This window comes from Artemia sp. Qi Xiang Cuo, chromosome 3 (genome assembly GCF_049724085.1).
Source record: "Artemia sp. Qi Xiang Cuo chromosome 3, ASM4972408v1, whole genome shotgun sequence".
NCBI classification, from domain to species: domain Eukaryota; kingdom Metazoa; phylum Arthropoda; class Branchiopoda; order Anostraca; family Artemiidae; genus Artemia; species Artemia sp. Qi Xiang Cuo.
The window spans coordinates 26,503,879-26,530,752 of NC_142796.1; the positions used below are offsets into that span (position 1 = coordinate 26,503,879).

The following is a 26,874-nucleotide window of genomic DNA, read 5'->3' on the forward strand; positions in this document are numbered from 1 at the left end:
TATATATATATATATATATATATATATATATATATATATATATATATATATATATATATATATATATATATATATATATATATATATATATATATATATATATAAGTATGAATACTAAGACATTGCTACAACATTGCTACAGCTCCGCATGGTATCAAATAAAAACTTAAGAATAGCTGGTGACATATTAAAAGGTTAAAGTCGGTCTTAAAGGGATGGGTGGACAAGAATCGTATGGGATTAGTGACAAAGACCTAGAATTTTGCAAACACTCCATACAAAACTTATACTTTATTGGTGTATTTTACCAAAAAAAAGGAAATTTAATTTTTTGTTGAAAGTAGGATCGCAGAAGTATTGTAAATTTGAATCTTGCCTCCCCCTGACACTGCCGTCAGTTCTCATAAACCAAACTTGAGCTGATTAATGTTTATATAGATATAAGACTTTCGAAATCCTTATTTTGTAAAAATCTGACTGTAGCTATCAGTCCAAATAGTTGGCCTTTGAGTACTTCTTGGTAAACAGGCTCAAACCCTTTTGTGTACTTTTTTTTTCAAAATGCCTCAGTGACGAGAATTAACCTCTGATTAAGGAGGAATTTGAAAGGGACTGTTTTCTTTTGACGATCTTTAAAATAAGGTTGTAGATTCACAATTTAAAATTCAAGCTGCTCTCTACATCGTGTTTTTTGAATAAAGTTGAGAGCTTTGTTTTTAGGTTTTTATCCTAAAAAATACTCAATAATCAATGCACTTTTGCTCCTTTTTTCTCTGGAGCCCTGGAGCTCTGGTGTGCGTTCTTTGTTTCCCTTTTTACCTACATTTAGTACTGAGTTGTATGCTAAACTCTGTAATTGTAAACTTTTTAGTCCTTTTTGTTGATGAGCTAAGACTGAAATTTTACGTTCTCCCATATCATGTCGGTTTTCAGGATAATCTTGGCTGTTTCCATGCTCTTACAGCAGTTTTTACTGCCCTAGCTGAGGCTGAATTATCTTGAAAAGGTTTGATCCTCGCCGGACATGACGTTAAATGTGCCTTCAATTCCTTAATTCATTCGCCAATGCTTCTTCATATAGCAAAGGCAAGGTGTTAACCCATCAGTTGTCCGTGTTCTCAGGGATTCATATAGGATCTTGGAGTGCGCTTAAAGCTCCCATCCACGTACGCCTCCAAACGGCTCTTCGTCATTACCAGTACAATTGTATTAATTCTCATGTGAGGCTAAATACTTCAAATCTCTCGAATATACCTGCGATTTCTTAGTACCCCATCACCCTTAAAACAAAGACAAGATAGGGAGCTGTCACTTCTCCGACCCTGTTTAATAATGGTGTCCTGAACGCTCAGGCATAATGTCTTCCTTCTTGCATTTTTGGGGGAATCGATGTGTCTCTAAGTTGTTATGCTCATGACATCTTCAATCTTGGTCGTATGATCCAGCACATTGAGCAGAATTTCAAAATCCTCAAACATGAACATGCAAAACTCGGACTGTCTTTCAATCCTGAGAAAACCAAAGATATTCTTTTAATTGGCAAATTCCCTCTACTTCTCTCCTAAATCTAAACGGTCCTCTTATCAAACCCACACAACACATCACATACCTTGCAGTGTGAAAAGACATCAAAAATACAGTTTTTGGTGGAAAAATTTATTCTCTTTTGGAAATAATTTATTTTAGTTACTATAGATTTTTAACCCAATTAATTTCCTTTAAAATGAGCCATTGAACAACTATCTACGATTTCCATTGCCAAGCTATCTCTGGATACAAAAGAAAAAAAAATATCCCGTTTAGGCAGACTTTTGTAGTAGCTGCAAATTTTCATTATTTTCAAGCAAATATATTTCCCTTGCTGTTCAAGTCAAGGGACAGACAGATTAGTATACAGGGTTTTTGGACAAGGCGGTTCTAATGGTGTACTTTTTGTTTTGATCTGACTCCTTTTTTAGGAGCTATGGGTTTTTATATTTCTTAACATTGAACATGATCGTCTCTTACTAGGTTGCTAGCTACCGCTGCAACCCGGAAAGGAGAGAAAGATTAGGCCATTCAGCCATGAGTGGTAACCACATACTATGCTGATATGGGCCGCTACATGGATTAAACATTCTCCATGACAAACAAATGAAAAGTGAATATTTACAGTTCAGGAGCCATTCCATTTAAATTTTCGGAGTTTCTGGGAGCTGACACTGACAGTTATAGCCGTTTTAGTATCGAAAATGAACACTTGCATCTGAATGTTACTCCTATGAGTGTCTTTAGGCAAAACCGGGACCAGTGTAACTGCATGATGTAAAACTGATGGTATATCGGCACTAAAGAGATGTTCAAAATACAGCAGCAGTTTAATACATCTCAGCTCAACGACATCTAGATTCATTAGGTTTTCAACAGAACCGAACACGTTTTCTTTGAAATATAAACAGTCAATAATATCCTTACGGAACAACCATAGCCATATTTAAGAAGATAATTTCACTGTTCAAAAGGTTTGAACTTTACACATTTCCTTTAGACTGCCTTAATCCTTTTAAATTCCTACATAGCCTGTCTTATATTACATGACGCTGGAACTAACTGAATTGATGGAGCCTGTTGTTTAGATGGATACTTATATGGTACTGGTTATTACCTCTGGATTAGGATATTTGATTTACCTTTGAGTTGACTTACAAAATTATGCATTAGCATGATTTTATGTATTAGGAATTATCTTTCTAGGAGAATTTCAGATAGTCAAACCCATCACCAAACAAAAGAAAAAAAAGAAAAAAGAAAAGGGTTCGACAAAAAAAAATATTTTATGCTAAACTTATCTACGAGGCCTCTGTTTTATCAGGGGCTCTTTGCATAATTTTGAGCACCAATCCCTGGGATGTATTTATTAAGCGGCTCCAAGAGGCAACCCATGATAGTCAAACCCATCACCAAACAAAAAAAGAAAAAAGAAAAGGGTTCGGTATTTCGACTGAATGGTATCGAAATAAAATTTCAGTCATTGTTTCCTGACCATAACAAAAAATTCCATTAAGGTAAATACTACCATTTAAACCTCTTTACAGGCTCAAACCACTGCAGGGCAATGCAGCTCGCCCCCCTTCACCTCCAAGTAACTCTGCTTCGCCTTATTGCCCCCTCCCTGAAGTTCACACTTCGCTTAAATTATTCTTACACTTTTTACAACACCATTCGAGGATGTCGTAGTTTTCATTTTTTCTCACTGGGTTTATCTTAAAGCGCACCTTCGGAGCGTGTAATCCTCACCCGTGAAAAACGACCTATCTTAAACTTTCTTTCTAGACAGAGACGGTAAACATGGGCAAGTGTTACTGAAAAATGAAACAGTCTGATAAACTTGGGGATAAAATAGCCTAAAAGAATATTTTTCGGAATTCACAAAATGGTTTTAAAAAGGGCATAGGATGATACGACCTGGGGCAGTCAAAACCTTACATCTGGATTTTTTTTTTATTCTTGAAGGCTGATAACATTGGTTTATTTAACAATAGATTAAAGAAGTTTTTGAATGATGGAATACAGTTTATTATTTAGTTTTTTTTTTATGAAAAAGGTATGGTGAGAGAGAGTATGTTCATCTTAGTTATTTTATTGACTGAATAATCAGTTGAGAGTAAAAGAATTGCAGCCGTTTTTACCAGGCGCTTTATTGTCTTTCCTTGATGGTTGTTGTAAGCGATGTTTATTTATTTATAGTTTGTAAATCAATTATTCAGTTAGTCAGTGTGTATCTTCGCACATTGTGAATAACAGATGCCAAGACTTTTTTTTTTCTTGTCGATCTGGAAACTGAAGCACAAAAAGTAAAAAGAAACTATAGATAGATAAAAAATAAAATGAAGAAATGGCCTTAAAAAAGGAAAATATATTTTCCTTGAAAAAAGGGAGAAAACGATATAGATGTACCGAAATTGCCCGAAACTTCAGGTAAAGCACTCATTTATGTGAAAAAGCATAGCCCCCCCCCCCCAAAAAAATAATAATTGTGAATTGTAAAAAAAAATGATCGTTGGCAATAAATTCTTTTTTCTTTATTTTATTTTTGTTTCTGAATTTCTCTACTGTTGGTTTTATGAATTTAGTCAAATTGGAATTTGAATGGTTCATCTGGCTTAATGACATTCTAAAAAAGTGGGTTAAAAAGTAGGAGCTTAGACCCAAATGGCCAATTTCCTAAAAATGTGCCAAAACCTTAGAACTGTTTATATAAAACAAGCCTTTAGAACTTTCGTTCAACCCTTTCGAGGATTTTTTTCTAGTTTATAATACTTTTGTATCTTTGAATATCAAGAAATATCATTATTGAGATTTGTTCAACTTACCGCGTCTAGTATTTCATGCTTGAACTTCGACTTAACAATAGAGAGAGCACAAACATAGTCAAGAGCAGTATGTCTGAAGCATGCTCTAGTGGCCATTACAAGATTCTGGGTCTCTTCAGGACTTACTTTCTCGGAAAGACGGTTGACAGAGAAACCACTTTTGGGAAGGTTTGCATATTTATTTAAAGCATTGTCGCAGTCGGCAGTGATTTTGTCTAATAATACTTTTGCATCTTTGACTCGTTTAATATCTCTAAAAAAGGGAAAAAAATAAGTTAAATAATACCGAAAAACACGCAAAAGATTATATGAGCCTGACGATTATTCTGGGTGCTTAAAAAGTACCTGCTTGAGCCCAAATGACTAAATTTCATGAAAATATGGAAAAACATTAGAACTGTTTTTATAAATCAAGCGTTTAGAACTTTCGTTTGACCCTTTCGAGGATTTTTTTTTCTAGTTTATAATACTTTTGTATCTTTGACTTGTTTAATGTCTCTAAAAAAGGGAAAAAATAAGTTAAATAATAGCGAAACACACGCAAAAGATTATATGAGCCAGACGATTATTCTGGGTGCTTAAAAAGTACCTGCTTGAGCTCAAATGGCTAAATTTCATGAAAATATGGTAAAACATTAGAACTGTTTTTATAAATCAAGCGTTTAGAACTTTCGTTTGACCCTTTCGAGGATTTTTTTTTCTAGTTTATAATACTTTTGTATCTTTGACTTGTTTAATGTCTCTAAAAAACGGGAGAAAAATAAGTTAAATAATAGCGAAACACACGCAAAAGATTATATGAGCCTGACGATTATTCTGGGTGCTTAAAAAGTACCTGCTTGAACTCAAATGGCTAAATTTCCTGAAAATATGGCAAAACATTAGAACTGTTTTTATAAATCAAGCCTTTAGAACTTTCGTTTGACCCTTTCGAGGATTTTTTTTTCTAGTTTATAATAATTTTGTATCTTTGACTTGTTTAATCATAAGCAGCGCGCTAGAGCTGCCTAAGTAAAGAACGACGCGGGCAAAATGTGTTTTTTTTCTCCATACCCGGGCACTTCGTATCGAAGGAGTTGTCGTAGAAACTTCGAAAAGAGCTCATTCAATTGCGAAATTGGAGTGGCTAGTGCCCTTTTTAACAGTCGAAAGTAATTTGAGCGCAAATAGCCCCCCCCCCCACGCCCTTAATTCCCCCAAATACATCCAATCAAAATTTTGAGATAGCAATTTTGTTCAGCGTAGTTGATTTTCAAATAGAAAATATGTATTTGAGGAACCCACTCCCCCACAACCCTCTGGACAAGGGTTTTAAGTTATGCCCTGAGGGCATATAAGATCAATGTTGACACAATGTACAGTTTATTGTTTTTTTTTTCTTTAAAGCACGGCACTTCATATAGAAGGGATCGTCGTAGAGACTTCAAAGGGGGCTCATTCGATTGGAAATCGCGAGTTCTAGTGCCCTTTTTAATAGTCGAAAATGATTGGAGGGCAACTAGCCCCCCCCCCTCACGCTAACCTGTCCCTAAAACACATCCAAATAAAATTTTGGGATATCCATCTAAATCAATTTAGTTAATTTCCCGATTATAATAGGACTTTTGATGAGAACACTCTTCCAAAATAGCCAAGGCACGAGTTGCATGTTCAGTCATTGGGGATTGTAATCTGTTTGTAGAAAATGTTGTTGTAAACACTTCAAAAAAGGCTCATTCGATTGGAAATTCAAAGGGCTAGTGCCGTTTTTGATAGTCGAATGTGATTCGAGGCCAACTAGCCCCCCCCCCCCCACGCCCATCTTTTCCCCTAACACATCCAATCAAAATTGTGAGATAGCCATTTTGTTCAGCGTAGTTGATTTCCACAAAGAAAATTTGTCTTTGAGGAGGACACTCCCCCACAACCCTCAGGGCAAGGGTTTTAAGTTATGCCCTGGTGGCATATAAGGTTTTTATACAAGGCGTTGTCGTAGAAACTTCAAAAAAGGCTCATTCGATTGGAAATTCAAAGGGCTAGTGCCCTTTTTTCTAGTCGAAAGTGATTGGATGGCAACTATCCCCCCCCCACGCCCTCCATTCCCCCAAACACATCCAAAAAAAATTTTGAGATAGCCATTTTGTTCAGCGTAGTTCATTTCAAGATAGAAAATATGTTTTTGAGGAGGACACTCCCCCGCAACCCTCAAGGCAAGGGTGTTAAGCTATGCCCTGGGGGCATATAAGGTTTTTATAGAAGGCATTGTCATAGAAACTTCAAAAAAGGCTCATTCGATTGGAAATTCAAAGGGCTAGTGCCCTTTTTAATAGTCGAAATGGATTGGAGGGCAACTAGCGCCCCCCACGCCCATCTTTCCCCCAAACACATGCAATTAAAATTGTGAGATAACCATTCTGTTCAAGGTAGTTGATTTCCTGATAGAAAATAGGTTTTTGAGGAGGACACTCCCCCACAACCCTCAGGGCAAGGGTTTTAAGTTATGCCATGGGGGCATATAAGTCTTTTATAGAAGGCGTTGTCGTAGAAACTTAAAAACGGGCTCATTCGATTTGAAATTCAAAGGGCTAGTGCCCTTTTTAATAGTCGAAAGTGATTGGAGGGCAACTGCCCCCCCCCCCCCTCATCATGCCCATCACTCCCTCAAACATATTCAATCAAAATTTTTGAGATAGACCTTTTTTTAGCGTAGCTTATTTTCAGATAAAAAATATCTTTTTGAGGAGGACACTCCCCCAAAACCTACAGGGCAAGGGTTTTATGTTTTACCCTGGTGGCCTACTAGATTTTTAATAGAAGACGTTGCCGTAGAAATATCAAAACATGCTCATTCGATTGGAAATTCCAAGGACTAGTGTCATTTGAAACAGTTAAAAGTGATTTGAGGGCAACTAGCCCTCCCCCCCCCCCACGTCCATCATTCCCCCAAACACATCCAATCAAAATTGTGAGATAGCCATTTTATTCAGCGTAGTTGATTTCCAGATAGAAAATATGTTTTTGAGGAGGACACTCCCCCACAACCCTCAAGGCAAGGGTTTTAAATTATGCCCTGGGGGCATATAAGGTTTTTATAGAATGCGTTGTCGTAGAAACTTCACAACAGGCTCATTCGATTGGAAATTCAGAGGGCTAGTGTCCTTTTTAATAGTCGAAAGTGATTGGAGGGCACCTAGCCCTTCCCACGTCCCTGAGTCCCCCAAACACATTCAATCCAAATTTTGAGATAGCCATTTTATTCAGCGTAGGCTAGTTGATTTCCTGATAGAAAATATGTTTTTGAGGAGGACACTCCCCCACAACCCTCAGGGCAAGGGTTTTAAGTTATACCCTGGGGGCATACAAGGTTTTTAAAGAAGGCGTTGTCGTAGAAACTTCAAAAACACGCTCATTCGATTGAAAATTCAAAGGGCTATTGCCCTTTTTAAGAGTGGAAAGTGATTGGAGGGCAAATAGCCCCACCACGCCCATCATTTCCCCAAACACCTCCAATCAAAATATTGAGATAGCTATTTTGTTCAGCGTAGTTGATTTCCAGATAGAAAATATGTTTTTGAGGAGGACACTCCCCCAAAACCCTTAGGGCAAAGGTTTTAAGTTATGCCCTGGGGGCATATAAGGTTTCTATAAGAGGGCGTTGTTGTAGAAACTTCGAAACAGGCTCATTCGATTGGAAATTTAAAGGGCTAGTTCCCTTCTTAATAGTCGAAAGTGATTGACAGGGAACTAGCCCCTCCCCCACGCCCATCATTCTTCCAAACGCATCCAATTAAAGTTTTGAGATAGCCATTTCCTTCAGCGTAGTTGATTTCCAGATAGAAAATACATTTTTGAGGAGGACCCTCCCCAACAAATGTCCTGGGGTATATAAGGTTTTTATAGAAGGCGTTGTCATAGAAACTTCAAAAGGGGCTCATTTGATTGGAAATCCAAAAAGCTAGTGCCCTTTTTAATAGTTGAAAGTGATTGAAGGGCAACTAACCTCCCCCACGCCCATCATCCCCCCTAACACATCCAATCAAAATTTTGAGATAGCCATTTTGTTCAGCGTAGTTGGTTTCCAGATAGAAAATATGTTTTTGAGGAGGACACTCCCCCACGACCCTCAAGGCAAGGATTATGCCCAGGGGGCATATAATGTTTTTATATAAGGCGTTGTCGTAGAAACTTCAAAAAAAGCTCATTCGATTGGAAATTCAAAGGGCTAGTGCCCTTTTTAAGTCGAAAGTGATTGGAAGGCAAGTAGCCCCCCCATGCCCATCATTCCCCCAAACACACCCAATAATGATTTTGAGATAGCCATTTTGTTCAGCGTAGTTGATTTACAGATAAAAATGTTTTTGAGGAGGATACTCCGCCACAGCCCTCAGGGCAAGGGTTTTAAGTTATGCCCTGGGGGTATATAAGGTTTTTATAGAATACATTATCGTAGAAAATTCAGAAAAGGGCTCATTCGATTTGAAATTCAAAGGGCTAGTGCCCTTTTCAATAGTCGAAAGTGATTAGTAATATTTTTTGTTATTGTTGTTTTTTAGAGCAGGCCACTTCGTATCGAAGGAGTTGTCGTGGGAATTTCTAAAAGTCCTCATTCAACTCAAAATAGAAAGGGTAGGTATTCTCTTCAATAGTTAGAAGTGAATATAAAGCAATTGATCCCCCTCGCAATCCCATCCTCCCGTTGATTAAATAAGTTTAAAAACTGACATTGGCCCCAAGGTTAAATCAAAATACACTGTCTTACTTCGAATTCCCATTAAGGCATATCAGCAGCGTCTGAATAATAGCTGAGGGTATTACGTTGAAACTTTCGAGGCTACTTCTGCTCATAAAATTTAAACAGATCAAAATAGTTTAAGTTTATCAAAGCTATCAAAGAAAGTAAACAGATTTTTTTGCGAATGGTATCAGTTTTCCATTTCAGGTCAACTAGAGGAGGTATAAAACTAAGTTAAGCAGTACTATTTGTGTCCAGATTTTTAAAATGGTGTATGTTGTTAAAAATTGCTGAAAAATTTTCTCCAGCATACAAATAGCAGGCCAAACTCTAAAGTCTTAAAAAACGAAAAGATTTAAAGTTTAATTTTCTTTTTCTCTGAAAAGACTATGTTAATATAAAACGAACAGAAATTAAATAAAAAACTTTTTCCACAAAATAAGTTTTTCAAAGAAAAGTAAAGAACTCCATTAAACAAAAAATGAGCAAAAATTAAATCAAATAATCTACCAAGTTCGAAACTACCACAAACCAGCATTGATAAATAAATGAAACCCAAAACGAACAGAAATTACAATAAATAAGCGAGTCAAATTCAAAACGAGCAGAAATTAACATAAGTTGGGCGCAAAATCCCTTTGGCTTCCCAAAGCCAGAACAAAATTTGCACTTTAATTAAAAAAATATAAATGTTTTTTCTTTTATAACTTTAATAAATCAAATAATTTTAACATTTTGATTACTAAATATCAGTATATGCATATTAAACTGACAATGCACATTCATTTGTATTTTTTTCAGTAAAGTCCAAATTATGTTCTGGCCTTTGGAAGGTATAGGGATCTTGCGCCACACTTATGTTAATTTATGCTCGTTTTGAGTTTGACTCGGTTATTTATTGTAATTTCTGTTCGTTTTGGGTTTCATTTATTTATCGAGACTGATGTGTGGTAGTTTCGAGCTTGGTAGATTATTTGATTTAATTTTTGCTCATTTTTTGTTTAATGGAGTTCTTCACTTTTCTTTGAAAAACTTATTTTGTGGAAAAAGTTTTTTTAATTAATGTCTCTAAAAAAAAAACGGGGGAAAATAAGTTAAATAATAGCGAAAGACACACAAAAGATTATATGGGCCTGACGATTAATGTCTCTAAAAAAGGGAGAAAAATAGGTTAAATAATAGCGGAACACACACAAAAGTTTAAATGGGAAAAGAAGATTTTTCTGGGTGGTTAAAAAGTAGGAGCTAGGACCCAAAGGGCTGCATTTCCTAAAAATGTGCCAAAACCTCAGAACTGTTGCTATAAAACAAGCCTTTAGAATTTTCGTTCGACCCTTTCGAGGATTTTTTTTTCTTGTTTATAATACTTTTGTATCTTTGACTTGTTTAATGTCTCTAAAAAAAGGGGGGGGGGGGAATAAGCTAAACAATAGCAAAAAACACACAGAAGTGTTGATGGGGAAAGAATATTTTTCTGGGTGGTTTTTTACATAAAAAGTACAAGCTTGGACTCAAATGGCTGAATTTCTGATAAATGTTGCATGACCTTAGAACTTATTATATAAAACAGGCCTTAAACTTTCGTTTGACCCTTTCGAAGGTTATTTTTGCAACATCCATGGAAAGAAAAGATTCAGCAAACAGAAAGAAAGAAAGAAAAACTTTTAAATGCTCTACATGAAGTCAATAGTAATTTTAATAAAAGGAAGGTAGGATAGCTTCTCCCAGTTTCCGAAACTTCAATTATCTGACAGATACGTGCAATAATCATTTCAAATTTAAAAACTTCAAAAGCTCAGTTCAAATATTTCAACACATACAATCAACATAAATTTTTGATGCATTGTTAATACAAAAACAAGGATTTTTACAACTAACAATGCAGCATTTTTAACCAAACATTTTTTTTTCAATTATAAACTCAGAACGTGTAAATAAATAAACAGAAGCTGCAAATCCTCATCGCTTTTGCAAATAATCTATTTTACAAAAAAAAAAAAAAAAAAAAAAAAAAAAAAAAAAGTCTTGCTGGACGACATATTTATTGTCTTATTGTCTATCGAAACTTAGCTTTGGAATCACTTTATACAATTTTTTTTTAGGAGCAATTTTTGTGGTAGCTACAGATTTCCTATGGGAAAACCCACCCTCTCGAGCAATACCCATGCTGCTGAGGAAGGTCACTGAGGGTATAATGAAAATATTCAGTATTATTTAAAATTTTCTACGCATATCATATTATAGCCATTTTTATTATTATTTTCAAGCCAATTAAATTTCATGGTACATTAACTTGCAACAAAAAAAACCAAAACTGATGAGATACGACAAGAAAAAAACAGTACTACGAATATAAAAAAATATTCCCAATTTATATATTGTACAAAACTCATAGCTTTGATTGACATACGAGTTGGGACTCCGATTCTTAGCAAATCTAAAATAAGTAAATGTTCAATACTGCATCTGCAAGATTATCTATTTGTAAATAGGTAGATACACTTTTTTGGAGAAAAGCCCAGCGTGTGATAGCTTCAAAGCGTATGACCGCATACACAGAAAAAAAAAACAAAAAAAAACAGTATACTGATTTGATAGGATATAATACCTACCAACATTTAAAACGGAAAAACAAGCAACACACCGTATAAAGACATTTTGCCATATTAAATTAAATAAATAAACAAGGAGAAAGATCTTAGTGAAATTTCAGCTTATTATTTTAACCATTAATCTTATTTTGGAACGAATGGTCAATTCTTGCTTATGAAAGATGATAACAAGACCGTTATGACCCCGGTATCAAGACCGACAAAAATAACTAACCATTTGTTCTGAGCTGCAGGTGGGTGTACTATAAAAAAAAATCCAGATCATCACGATTTACCTACAATCGCCTATGTTTTCCCATGATTTGTAATAATTAGCATTTTTTAGCCTATTTCCTCATTTAGAATGCTTGCATACCAGTTTTTAAGTATTTAATTTTTATTTATTTAAAGTGACTCTTTAGATTTTAATTATTTTTCATTAATTCTTCGAGAGGTAACCACATTGAAATATTTGTTATAGAAATTAAAGCAAAAATAAACTAAATTTAATATATATTGAATTAAATTCAATCGTTTGTAACAAACCTTAGTGGTATTATAACGCTAAGTTAAGTGGCATTATACTACTGGTATACCAATTTTTCTGAGGCCAGCAATAGTATTTTTCAACTCGAACTACCAACCGAGTCGAAGAATTAAAGCTTTCATGAAATCCTTAGGTACTTCTACTTTTTCAGAAATTAACTGACAATCTTCGTTATTTTTCTCTGATTTTGCAACCACGCATTTCAAAAACACATTGACCGAGCTATCAACTCCTAATACCTCATTATTTTTAACCCTTGGAGCACTGTCTCTTCATCTTCCAGATCCTTGGCAATTCCATTTCATGGCCTCCATTTCACATCTCTTTAATTCATACTTAAAATCCTTACTTCCCTTGATTTCCTTTTATTCTCGTCATCCCACAGATCAATCCCACAGAATTTTCTAGTAAAAACGCCTCGTATCTTCTATGAAGCTTAAAGCGTTTTACCTTGAAGGTAGTTACCCTTCCAACATTCCATCCCTAACCTAACTCTAGACATTACTACGTGATCTATATTTTTAACATCAATAAGGGCAACATCACAGACCCTAGTGTCTTGTATCGATCCTGCTAGTCTTCGACGATAAACAATCAATAAGGTTGATTGCCTTAGCATAAAGTGAGAACCATGTTAACTTAATGGTCACTACATAGTAACCTACATGAGAACCATGGTAACTTAATGGTAACCTACATGAGAACCATGGTAACTTAATGGTCGTATTGATTATAACTGGATTAGGACACCTAAAACAATGTGGCAGTCTACTTCCATTGCTATTTTCCTTTCCCACGCTAAATTTCACAAGTTATGATGCCACCTATCCTTGTTTTGTTCGCACCAACATCGACATTGAAGTCCCCTGATAAAAATACCATATTTCTATCTTGGGATCTTTTCCATTTGTTCATGTACTTATATGTAAAATTTATTCTGCTTGAATAAATAGAATCGACATTTCCTAATTTCATATTTTCCAGCCCTGGGAGATGAGTTTTTGAAACTTCTAACAAAATTAGTTCAAAATATCTGGGTTCGTCGGTCAAAATCGATAGTTATCTTTCAACACAGAAACGTGCCATATCGGAATTTCCATACTTTTAAATCCTTGGTCCCACTTAATAAAAACAATTGGTCCCAGAAGTACAGGTCTAGGACTAATAACTTCTTCTCAAGAAAATGCAAAGCGCTTAAGCTGGCTAAGAGCCGGACAGCAAGAAATCCACGGGATCTCCAATTAAATTGAGGCTTTCTGAAGGTTTGGGCCCATCGTGGTCAATGCACGGCTTTCCGCAAATAACGGTGCTCTTTTTTTATCAATAAACAAAATCCAGAAGAATTATCAATCAGTCAAAATCCAGCGTTACCGTGTATCATTTACTAGGTTATAATTTCCTTAAGCGGCTTCAATCCCCCAGATAACACTCCAGGGCTGTTTGTAGTCACGTTCACTTCGACGCCTCCATGAGGTCATGCAAGCAGGCCTCCGTTTCCAGGAATAGAGGTGGAAGGAGCTGATGACAGAGTGGAGAACCCAAACCATTTCAAAACACCGGAACAGCTCCGGCCTCTTTTACCCAATCTATCCTCATCAGAAAATTTTTGGGGGCATTAAAACACACGAAAACGAAGATTAAAGCATTAAATAAAATACAATTTTAACTTTAGTATAATCCAAGATCCAAAATTTAGCAATATACTCACTTTTGAATAAAATTTGAAATCACTCTCGAAAGGGATCTACTGGCCTGATCTAAGAGTATTGATTTGAATTTCATTATTTCTTGCTGTGTGTGAGCTACTTTATTCAATGAAGTAGTCATCCTCTCGTCACCTTTGAAATATTGACTTAAATCGTAGACATTTGATACCAAGTGACTGCAATGAACATGTTATTTAATGTACAAAAAAAGAAAATAATTAAGAATTGCATATGAGTAATCAGGACACATTTACTAATATAGACAATCAATATATATATAGGCAGCTTCAGACAAAAAAAGAATCCAAAAAAGCTTATCAAAGGAAAAGTAAAGGGTGAAATTAAAACACAAAACGATCAGAAATAAAGTCACATAGCAAGTCCATCCTAAAATTAAACTAAATTCGCTGTGAATGACGAACTGCAACATAGAACGAATACAGATTAAAAAGAATAATAAATACGAACTTAAAAATAGTAGATATTTCTTCACTTATCGAACAGATTGGCCGACTTGCCGCAGTTCTCAGCAGCACTGGACGGCAACAACGCTTGGGAGGTCGTTCTTTTGAGTGAAAGACATTAATTGTAATTTCAATGGGTTTTTTGACGGTTGAGCTGGGGACATACGCTGGACGTGTCCTAAGCTGATGGAGTTAAATTATTTTCATGATGATTTGGTTCGAGAAGAACGTAATCGTTCGTTTAAACTCGATTCAAGTGACTCCAGCAAGCTTTTAGAATTATTAAATAAAAAAAAATAATTTTAAACTGAAAGTTAAGAGCAACATTAAAACTTAAAACGAACAGAATTATTACGTTTATGAGGGGGGTTACCCCTCCTCAACACCACGCTCTTTACGCTAAAGTTTTTTAGAGACTAAAGTCATGAGTTGTTGACTAAATTGACACAAGGGAGAAGAAAGCCACCAAAGAAATGTCTGGGAGACGGAGCCTCTAGGTGAGGAAAATCTGAGAGCGAAGGTCAATTGCTATACACGAATATTCAAGATTACACGATCCAGCTAATCCTGCAAATCTGAATTCCACGACATAAATGAAAAAATCGAAATATGGGAAGCTCCAGACTTTGTAAAGTCTTTGGAGAATAATTTTAACCCCACCGCTATCATTGTGCCATCATTTAGTGTTGACAAGCCTAAATCAGTTGAAACATTAGAGTATACTTTAAAAAAAAATAAGCAAGAAAGCATTTCGAACACTGTGCCATTGGATGTAAATCCTTATTCAAAGGGCGATATCAGAAACGGGAAGAAGTCTAATCCGGTTTTGTTCCAACAAGAAACTGCTGAAGAAATCAAATCTATAAGTGAAGGAATCGAAAAATGGGGATCTCTATGTCAGTACACAGAGGTTGAAGTACACACTGTTGTGGATCAAATGATTTCCACACCTATCACTGTCCCATCTTATAGTATCTCAAAGCCTAGATTAGTTGAAGTTACTGTGGCTCCATCTGAAACACCTTCCAACCCAGGAGTGGTTGACAAGACTCCTATCGGATTCAAAATTCAACATTCAGGGCTAGAAAACGCTTTCAAGAGACCGTTTGGCTCTAGGAAAACTTTCGAGAATGACTTTAACCCTAGGGCTACGAACCCAATACAGTTGGATATAAAGTCATATCTAAAGGACAATATTACAGACGGTAAGAAATATAATCTGTTTTTGTCCCAACAACAAACTGGTTATCCATCGAGCAAGGAAATCGAAACATGGAGAGGTCCAAGTCATCATTCAGACGTTTGTTAACTTTTTCAAGGATAATTTTAATCCCATTGCTATGATTGTGCCATCATGGAGCCTAAATCAGCTGAAACATCCGCGTCTACATTTAAGCACTTCGAGCCCTGTGCCACTGTATTTAAATCCTTTTCCAAAGGACAATATCAAAGACGGTAAGAGGTCTGATCCGGCTATGTCTCAACCGCAAACAGATTATCCTACAAGAACAGAAACAAAAGAATGGGGATCTCCAAATCAGTATCCAGACATTGAAAATCCTTTTGTAGATCATTTTAATGGCACGCCTATTACTGTCCCACCATGTAGTGTCTCAAAGCCGAGATCAGTTGAAGTAACTGTGGCTCCATTAGAAAAATCGTCAAACCCAGGTGCAGTTGATAAGGATCCTACTGGATTCGAAATTAAACATTTATGGCTAGAAAACGCTTTCAAGAAACCGTTTGCCTCTTGGGCATCTACATCTATGAGGCTCTTTCCTGAGTCACCCACAATGAAAGAATATAGCACTCTTATTCTAGAAGGCCACAAGAAATAATTATGTAGAGATAATAGCGAAAAGCCTGCTAAGTGAAAAGCACTTTTCAATCGAATCTATAAAATATAAAAATAATAGGAAAACAACGGAATAAAATCGTATATTAATTATTACGCTGAGAAATTGGTTGAAGCTCCCTTGTGTGTCAGAACTGATGGACAAGGTATTGATCCATAACTTCAAATTCGACTGTGCAAGAAGACACAAAAAGTAATCGTGAATGATTCACTTCCAGATGAAAGACTGCTTTGAATTTGATACATTTGTGGCAGAAGGTAAACAAACCTTAACCAGAGGAGAAATATGGCTTGTCTACAGAAAACCGGAATATTGCAGAGATGGAAGAGATTAAGCTATATGAGGTTGAGACATTGCCTCAGCCTCTAATCTATCTTGGAGAGGACGATATCAAATTTTCTCTGTTGATAAAAATGAACTTGCCAGGTTTAGCAAGGAGGAAACATCCATCCTAAAATTGAACTCAAGTCGCTATGAACGATGAACTACAACTTAGGACGGATATCAGAGGCAACACTGTAGCGATGTCTATAGTAAAGGCCATACGGCTCCAAATGTTTTATTATTATTATATTTTTTTTCCCAGAGCCACTTCATACGGAAGGGGTCGTCGTAGAAACTTCAAAGGGGGCTCATTCGATTGGAAATCGAGAGTTATAGTGCCTTTTTTAATAGTCGAAAACGATTGGAGGGCAACTAGCCCTCCCCCACGCCCATCAATACCCCACACACATCCAAACAAAATTTTGTGATATCCATTTTGTTCAGCATCGTTGATTTACAGATAAAATATATATTTTTGAGGAGGACACTCCCCCACAACCCTCAGGGCAAGAGTTTTAAGTTATACCCTGGGGGCATATAAGGTTTTTATAGAAGGTGTTGTCGTAGAAACTTCAAAACAGGCTAATTCGATTGGAAATTCAAAGGGATAGGAAGGATGCGGCACTAGACCCTTAAGGTCCAAACCGGCGGTGCTGATCTCCGTTTCGTGGTCCTTCAGCCAGGAAGTGCAATGAGGGGCTGGGGGTCAGCCAACCTATGCTTTCGCAAACCCTTCCTGTTTACCTTCCCCAGATTTCTCCAGGTACCAATTTAGAGCTGGGTTGACTCTGGCTAAGCTTACAGGGTCACACCACTGACCCGCGTCCCAAACTAAGAAACTGACCACACCAGGGATATTCACGGATTCTCAGCCCAGCGCGCGTCCACTTAGCCAGAACGTATTCAAAGGGATAGTGCCCTTTTTAATAGTCAAAAGTGATTGGAGGGCAACTAGCCCCCTCCCACACCCATCATTTCCCCTAACACATCCAATCAAAATTATGAGATAACCATTTTGTTCAGCGCAGTTGATTTCCAGACAGAAAATATGTTTTTGAGGAGGACACTCCCCCCCAAGCCTCAGGGCAAGGGTTTTAAGTTATGCCCTGGGGTCATATAAGGTTTTTATAGAAGGCGTTGTCGTAGAAACTTCAAAAGGGGCTCATTCAATTGGAAATCGAAAGTTCTAGTGCCCTTTTTAATAGTCGAAAATGATTGGAGGGAAACAAACCCCCCCACACCCCTCATTCACTCAAACACAACCCCTCAAAATTGTGAAATAGCAATTTTGTTCAGCGTAGTTGATTTCCAAATAGAAAATATATTTTTGAAGAGGACACTCCCCCATAGCCCTCAGGGCAAGTGTTTTAAGTTATGCCCTGGGGGCATATAAGGTTTTTATAGAAGGCGTTGTCGTAGAAACTTCAAAAAAGGTTCATTCGATTGGAAATTCAAAGAGATAGTGCACTTTTTAATAGTCGAAAGTGATTGGAGGGCAACAAGCCACTCCCCACGCCCATCTATTCCCCAAACACATCCAATCAAAATTTTGAGATACCCATTTTGTTCAGCGTAGTTGATTTCCCGATAGAAAATAGATTTTTGAGGAGAACACTCCCCCACAACCCTCAGGGCAAGAGTTTTAAGTTATGCCCTGGGGGCATATAAGGTTTTTATAGAAGACGTTGTCGTAGAAACTTCAAAACACGCTCATTCGATTGGAAAATCAAAGGGCTAGTGCCCTTTTTAATAGTCGAAAGTGATTGGAGGGCAACTAGCCCCCCCACGCCCATCATTCCCCCAAACACATCCAATCAAAATTTTTAGATAGCCATTTTGTTCAGCGTAGTTTATTTCCAGATAAAAAATATGTTTTTGAGGAGGTCACTCCCCCACAACCCTCAGGGCAAGGGTTTTAAGTTATGCCCTGGGGGCATATAAGGTTCTTATAGAAGGCGTTGTCGTAGAAACTTTAAAAAAGGTTCATTCGATTGGAAATTCAAAGAGATAGTGCCCTGTTTAATAGTCGAAAGTGATTGGAGGGCAACAAGTCACCCCCCCCACGCCCATCATTCCCCAAACACATCCAATCAAAATTTTGAGATACCCATTTTGTTCAGCGTAGTTGATTTCCCGATAGAAAATAGATTTTTGAGGAGAACACTCCCCCACAACCCTCAGGGCAAGAGTTTTAAGTTATGCCCTGGGGCATATAAGGTTTTTATAGAAGGAGTTTTCGTAACACTTCAAAACACGCTCATTCGATTAGAAATTGAAATCTATAGTGCCCTTTTTAACGGTCGAAAGTGATTAGAGGTCAACTAGCCCCCCCCCCACGCACATTATTCCCCCAAACACAGCCAGTCAAAATTTTGAGATAGCCATTATGTTCAGCGTAGTTGATTTCCAGATAGAAAATATATTTTTGAGGAGGACAATCCCCCACAACCCTCAGGGCAAGGGTTTTAAGTTATGCCCTGGGGGCAATTAAGGTTTTTATAGAAGGCGTTATCGTAGAAACTTCCAAAAAGGGTCATTCGATTAGAAATTCAAAGGTCATTTTTTATTATTATTAAGCCTACTTACCAATTGTACATTTCGAATTAAGACCTGATATTAGATTTTTTCTTTTTACGTGTGCTGACTGGGATACCATGTGCATTCGGATTTTACGTTTATACTATTCGACCGAAAAATAAAAAATGAAAAAATGCTGAAAATGATTGAAAAAAAAGAATACGATTATGTTGAAAAGAAATAAATGTTATGTTTTTATTTCAGAATTTACATTCAGAAGTAATTGATGTAGATGTAGAGTAGACCTTTACAGCCACCCCCACCCCCACCCCTTCCTTTGAACTAATTCTGTATATGCCTGAATATCAATGGGAGTTATAATGGTTTTGTATTAACACACACTTAGTAGATATCTACCCTCCTCCCTAAGAAAAGAATCAAAAGAACAAAAAAATCCTGTATAGCCAATACCGTGTGTCTTAACCTTTCTTGATTTCGTAGAGTTCACATATAAGTAAAACTAATAAATAGGATCCAAACTGGATGTAAGATAAGATTTTGTAAGATTGTTTAAAAATAGTTGAAAGGTTAAGTAACAAAACTCTGGCGTCGACAAAACCCCCCAGGGCCCGGGGGCAGGAAGGGATTTTCGTATAAACTTCAGAGAGGGTTCATTTGATTGGAAATTGGAAGTTCTAGTCCAGCTCTTAAGAGTCAAAATTGATCGAAGGGCAAATGACCCCCCCCACGCCCTTTTTCCCCACCCCTTCCTTTGAACTAATTCTGTTTATACCTGAAGGCCCAATGAGAGTTAAAGAATGTTTTAGTATTAACACACACCTATTAGGCATCTGCTCTCATCCCTGAAAGAACTAATAAATTAAACTGAATGTTTTATGTATAATCATATTAATTGCTGAAAGCTCATCAGTTCAAAATTTTACTGTAATTTTAATATTTATCTTCAATATTAAGTACACAAGAAAACATTTGTAATATAATTCGTTTTCAGTAAGGCGCCAATGACGTAGTAGGTTTTAGGCTTCTGCAGTGAGGCGATACCCAAACTCTTGTTTGTAGTTATTTTTATTCGATTCAAACTTAATTTGCATATTCAATTTAAGTTTCACTTGTTTTAAGATTTTTTTATTCATTTACATTAATATATATTGTATGTTTGTTCGCATTTATTATTTATTTAATTTCTGTTCGTTTTAAGTTTCATTTAAACTTTAATAGAAAACTATTTTTTTTCGTTTTAAGCTTAATTTTCATATTCAATCTAAGCATTACTCGCTTTAAGATCTATTTATTCCTTTATTTTATTACTTGTTGTATGTTTTTTGCTATGATTGTATATTTAGTTTCTGTTCGTTTTGGGTTTCATTTATTCTTTAATAGTAATTTCTGGTCGTTTTGAGTTTGAATTTTAACAGGTATTTGTATCTCCTGAGCTTAAGTTTAAAATAACCTTTACTTTTCTTTGAAAAACTTATTTTTCGGAAAGTTTTTTTTAATTAATAAATTAAAAAGAATAATCAATACGAACTTAAAAATAGCTGATATTACTTCACTTATCTAACTCCCATCCGAACGGAGTGGCTGACTAGCCACAGTTCTCAGCAGCACTGGACGGCACCAACGCTTGGGAGGTCGTCCTGTTGGGTGAAAGAAATTAATTCTAATTTCAAAGGCTTTTTTAGCAGTTGAGCTGGTTACATACGCTGGACGTGGGCCTAATAATCAAAGCTAATAGAGTTAGATTGTTTACATGATGGTTTGGTTACAGAAGACCGTAACCGTTCCTTTAAATTCAATCGAAGTGATTCCAGCAAGCTTTTAGAACGATTAAATAAAAAAGTTTTTAGACTGAAAGTAAAGAACAACATTAAAACTTAAAACGAAGAGAAATTGCTACGTATATGAGGAGGGTTGCCCCTTCTTCAATACCTCGCTCTTTGCGCTAAAGTTCTTTAGTGCTTAAAAAAAAAGCTTCTTATCAATCTAATTAAACGAACTTTGTGTTTCTGGAGTCGTTCTTAAAAAATCGGGACAAAATTCAAACTTTAGCGTAAAGAGCGAGGTTTTGAGGAGGGGGCAACTCCCCGCATATACGTAATAATTTCTATTTGTTTTAAGTTGTAATGTTGCTCCTTACTTTCAGTTTAAAAAATTTGTTTTTTTTTATTTAATTTCTGGTCGTTTTTTAAAGAATGGAGCCAGGAAATCAGGCTCCAGCTCCACGCAAATAACCCTCCTCCCCACGGATATCCTCTAGACAATTCAATCCTGGTGAAAATTCACCCCGGATAATTACCCTTAACATTTCCACGCATAAAATTGAGCCAGCAAAGAGAAAGCAAGACATAAGAAGAATTTCGTACAGGAATTATGGCAAATTCCCCCAGTGTGAAATTTAACTGAAAAATTCACCTCCTGGAAACTTCCCTCCCCATAGAACATCCTCCCCGTGGAAAATAGCACCAGCAGAAAAATTCGTCCCCCCCCCACCCGAAAAATGTATGCATACTTTCCAATAGCAAATACTATACATAAACAATAGGAAAATTTTATAACTTAAAGACATTTCCCCAGGAGCTGTAGGGGTTCATGTTAACTCCAAAGACTATTTATTCGGCTATTTTCAACTATGCTGAACAAAATGGCAACCTCAAAATTTTGATCAGACGATTTTGAGAAAAAAAGGGGTGCCCTCCGATCTTTTTGATCACTCAAAAAGTGCACTAGAACTTTTAATTTCCATTCGAATGAGCCCTTCCCCGATATTCTAGGACCAATGGATCGATACAGTCACCCATGAAATAAAAACAAATAAACACGCATCGTGATTTTTCTTCTGGCAAAACATAAAATTCCACATTTTTGCAGATAGGAGCTTGAAACCTCTAAAGTTGGGTTTTCTGATACGCTGAATATGATTGGGTGATCTTCATTAAGATTCTATGACTTTTAGTGGTTGTTTCCCCCTTTTTTCAACAATCAGGCAAGTATTCTGAGGCTCGAAGCCTTTGATGGGTAAAACTAAACTTAATGAAAGTTATATATTTCGAATCAGCACAAAAAACCGATTCTTTTTATATATCTATTAGTATCAAAATTCTGTTCTTTAGAGATTTGGTTACTATTGAGCCGAGTCGCTCCTTAGTTGCAGTTCTGTTTGATTGGCTTTGAGAGACACCGGTAGGTGTATGTCATCAGCTTTAATGGTCCATGTCACTGCTCCATATGTTGCAACCGAAAAAAAAGAAGACACGGTTAAGTTGTATCTTCAGCTTTATGAACAGGAATTTTTTTTCCAAACAGAGCACAGTGACTAGAAGCATGCAGAGACAAGAGCCAGGCGAAGTTTTTTAACTTTTGAGGAGAGATTTGTAGATGTCAGCACACTCCCTAGGTGAAACAAACTGATCAACTCACATGATTTCTTCGCAATGAATGGTGATTTTGGTCTGAAGGCGACCTGTATTTGAATACCGTGCTATTCCCATCGCCTCGGTCTTGCTAGCGTTTATTTATATTTAAAAGAAACTAGTTGCATCGTCGATAATGTTTGTGCTGGCTTAGAACGTGATTTTTCCATTTAGACTACTAATGCCATCAGCATATGAAAGCAGGTCGAACAGATATTCTTCTAAGAGTACTCCCATGTCATTAGGACCAACTTCCGGCACAGCATTTAGGAATACGTAAGAAATTGGGTGAAAGTAGGCATTCTCGGAGAAAAGCTGAAGAGATAGACTATGCTTTTTGCCGTGTGTATATACTTCTTCTAATATCGATTAATAAAAAAAACTTCTACCCACAAAAAAAGCGTTTGAGAGAAAAATAAAGACCCACCCTAAACCAAAGACAATGTGTCTATTCCTGACTTCCCAAAATCATAGTGCTGCAGCCAAGGTCGTTTCCAGGATTTTGTTCGAGGGTGGGGGGGGGGGGGGTACAAAAAAAAATCAAAACTAAAAACGAATCAAAAATTTTTTTATATGCGTTTTTGTTACATTTTTATGATTCAAACATTTTAGAGGGTGGGGTTCAAGCCCCCTAATCCCCCTAATATGATGGATTTTTATTTATAATCGCTGCATAACCCAATGGAGACAAAGTTTTTACTGTTATGTGTATCGGAAACAAAGGAAATGTAGGTACATGATTTGTCTTAGCCTAGAATGCATATCAGGAACCAATAATAAGTACAACAAATAGAAAAAGTTGAAAGCCCCTCACTGACAAAGGCGATTACAGTCTAACAGTCGAATGCTAATTTCAAGTCTCTAAATAGTCTCAAACTTTCAATCCGAATTATTTCTTTCAATGTATATACTAAAACTGAAATGGCATGTCTCAAGAAAGAGCTCAAAACTTTAGCATACAATCTTATCGAACATAGCTGGTATTACAAAGCTATTCTTTATTTTCGTAATCTCGTGTGAAATTCTGCCTAATATTTGGTTCAGATGCATAGGGAAACCAATTGGAAAAACCAATCGTGATGAAAGGAAAAGTGTTCAAAGGATAGGTGCAAGATTTTTCCGAAAACACACAGATAACGTGTACTTTCTTGCCGGTATCCTCTTGTTTCTTGTTTTCTTAAGATAGAATAATATCTAAAGATATTAGATACTTCTTGAAGAATAAAAATCTGTTACAGATTCTTTTTAATTTCATATTAACTTATAGGAATAAAAACATAGTGGAAAATATATATTATGAGTCTGTGACTTTGTTCTAATTTTGTTACAGGTATAGAATAGAATATAACAATTCACTACAATAGCTGGAGTTAACATGAGCATATCCTGGCACAAAAAAAGATGACCCAAAACAAGGATCAAAAACAAAAAAGGAATAAGTAGCAACACAAAAAATTAGAGTAACAAGTGCTGCTTCAATGTCAATAAATTAAAATGAGTAATTAATAAAATTAATATAAGTAAAGAGATAAGTTTTCACAGTTAAAATAGTGACCGTTTACACAGAATATTAAAAATATAGATGATTGGAACATTCTCTTTTTTGTAGAGCATTTATTACTATATTCCAGCAGAAGTGCCAGGAGGTTTAAACCTTATTCTTGTTCTAGGGTGTGATGGAACGGTCGTAAATACTTGAGTTCACAATGGGGCACTGCATCATCTAGAACTGAAGATCAGGAGACCTGCGCAAAGGGCTGTTTGTCAACTACATTTCAACAAATTGCCTCTCTGTCACTTGTTCGAGTTCCTCGATGGTCCCACCCCCGGACCCAATTCTTTCATTGGTTTTATTGGCAAATCTTCGAAGGCGTGTGAGCTGCTTCGACTGGTAACATTTGAGCCAGTTAACTGCACCTTGCTATCAGATGTTATATCCACTTTGAGTGAGGAACAGAAGTACCTGAGGGATATTTCTCTCATCTCTAGCTCCGGCTTATGTCCTCCAGGTCTTGCTAAGCACGATCCAGGTCGCCTAAACATGTCCCACTGGTAGACAACAGCAAACAGAATATTAAGACTATGTTTCCAACACGGAACCATCAGACAACTTATGCCCCATATTAGAGTTCGGTATCAGGGCATGTGTGCCATCTTGGTTCCGCATCAAAGTCCATCATTCAGAATCAGTTTAATGAAATCAGCTGTCTTAAACACATTAAAGAAAAAAATGCAATAAAAGGCGCTGTTTTTTACATGAAAAACACTTCACTACATGAAAAACATTTCGCTAGATTTTATTAAAAGCACTTGTAAAGAAGGGAACAACGGAGTTACTGAGTCTGTTTGTGCGGCACGAGACGGGCATAAGATTGCTCTTGCTTCTGGTATTTGCACGGACAGGTATTTCAGGTGGTAATATTGTCCGATGTACAGGACTAGACAATAAAAACTGGCCAAAATGAATCACCAGCTGAAAACGGCGATCACGAAGGCTTGGTGTTTCAAGTGACTTCAGAGCGGAGCTTTAATTTACATATTTGTCACAAAGAATGACCTTTACAACTTGTCTCTGGATCCCCTTCAAATCATCACTTAAATAATCTATGTGATAAACTTGCGGGCCCCAGACAGGACCCGCATATTCAAGGATGGGTCGAATAAAAGTGAGGTACGCCGTTTTGAGTTGGTATATTGGAAAGCCTAGGCGGCCCATTGCCACTAGTGTCCGCATAGCATATTGCCCCTTCTTTAATAGCTCTTGTACGTAAAAAGAGAACGAACAGTCCACACAAAGGTGACGCCCATGATAGTCCCACACGAAGCAGGAGGGAACAAAGTCGCGGGGTAGGTAAATTCCCGTTTAAGTGAGTTAAACCTCAAAACTTTCGATTTATTCTCATTAATTTGAGGATTGTTAGCAGTACACTGTGATTTAAACTGATCGAAAAAATGTGGGTCAAACTGGGCTACAGCTTGCGAATCCTTTACGTGGTATTTAAGAAGCGCAGACAAATCATCGACGAATTTAAAACGATCGTCAAAGTCACAAAGGACGTAGTTGATAATAGCCAGGAAAAGAAGAGCAACTATTTTGGTCCCTTGTGGGGCACCACATGTAATTTCCACCCATTCCAATTCAATATAACCGGGAAAAGGGCGTACAATTCTTGATACCTGCTACGCAAAAAATCAACCATCGATAGGATGTGCTTACGGGCACTCATTGACTTAAAATACTTGGCGGCAAGAGGGTGCTTAATCAAATCAAATGCCTTTCGGTAGTCTACCAGAAGTAAATCGACAAAAGAGCTTCCTAACTCGAACCATTCAACTACTAGGTGATAAAGCCGTACTAAATAAACAGACGTGCTGCATCCCTTCAATCAACCATACAGGAAAGGGTCAAGTGACGGTGAAATTTGCGTAAGAAGTTCACGATATATGAAAGATTCTGCAACTTTAGCAAAGTCCGATGTGATCGAAATAGGTCTTAACTGATCACATGTCTTATGTTCTTTAACTTTGGGTATTGCGCGAACATAGGCTCACTTCCAAGCATCGGCAAAGGTTTGTTCACTGAAGCACTGATTGATGATCGATGCCAATGGTTTGGCTAAAAACAAGGCATATTCGCGAATAAGTTTGACCGGCAACTCACCAGGGTAGGAAGAACAGTTCGGTTTTAGAATTTTAAGTTCTTTATAAACAGCAAATTCGATAAACTGTTTTATTTCGTCAGTTTCAAAATCGACTAAGAGATTAACCAGTTCGGCCTCCGTAATTGAGGGGTAGGTGGTACAAATGCCAGCAAAGAACTCGCTCACGTCTGAAGCACTCGGTAAGAGACCCGTCAGGCTTGGGTATTTTTAGCTCACTGTTAACTGACTTGCCGGTCATGTGTTTCATTTTGGAATGCCATTTCCGACTGCTACTTTGGGGAAGGAGTACTACCTTTTCTCGAACATAATTTCTTCGCTTGAAACGAATGACGGCCACGATTCAATTTCTAAGTTTCACCGCCACGGCTATTTGTCCAAAACTGCAGTTTGCACCTCATCTTGATCATTTGTTTGAGATCGCTTGTGGTCCATGGCTTATCGGACTCACTTACCACTACAACTTCAGTGGGAAAAAAACTTGTGGAACATCTCTAACAGAAGATAGTAAAACTGCTGAACTTTACTATTCAGGTTTACTACAGAACATTCAATTAAGGATCGAGCCCGGCATCCGAAACTGTGCAGCTTGCACCTCGTCTTGATCATTTGTTTGAGACCGCTTGTGACCCATGGCTTATCGGACTCACTTACCACTACAATTTTAGTAGAAAAAAAAAACTTGCGAAGCAGCTCTAACGGAAGAAGTTAAACTG

The 26,874-nt window shown here is 36.9% G+C and overlaps 1 protein-coding gene across 6 annotated transcripts in view; it reads right to left on the reverse strand.

Annotated features, from left to right (window-relative positions):
* Positions 1–26,874, reverse strand: part of CenB1A (Centaurin beta 1A) — a 163,418-nt gene that overhangs the window by 115,507 nt on the left and 21,037 nt on the right. For all 6 annotated transcript variants that reach the window (XM_089085696.1, XM_089085693.1, XM_089085692.1 and 3 more), the window contains 2 exons: positions 13,910–14,083; positions 4,353–4,605 (listed from right to left, as the gene is read on the reverse strand). In XM_089085696.1, the coding sequence (XP_088941822.1) occupies positions 4,353–4,605; positions 13,910–14,083 (427 nt within the window). The remainder of the gene's footprint in view (positions 1–4,352; positions 4,606–13,909; positions 14,084–26,874) is intronic.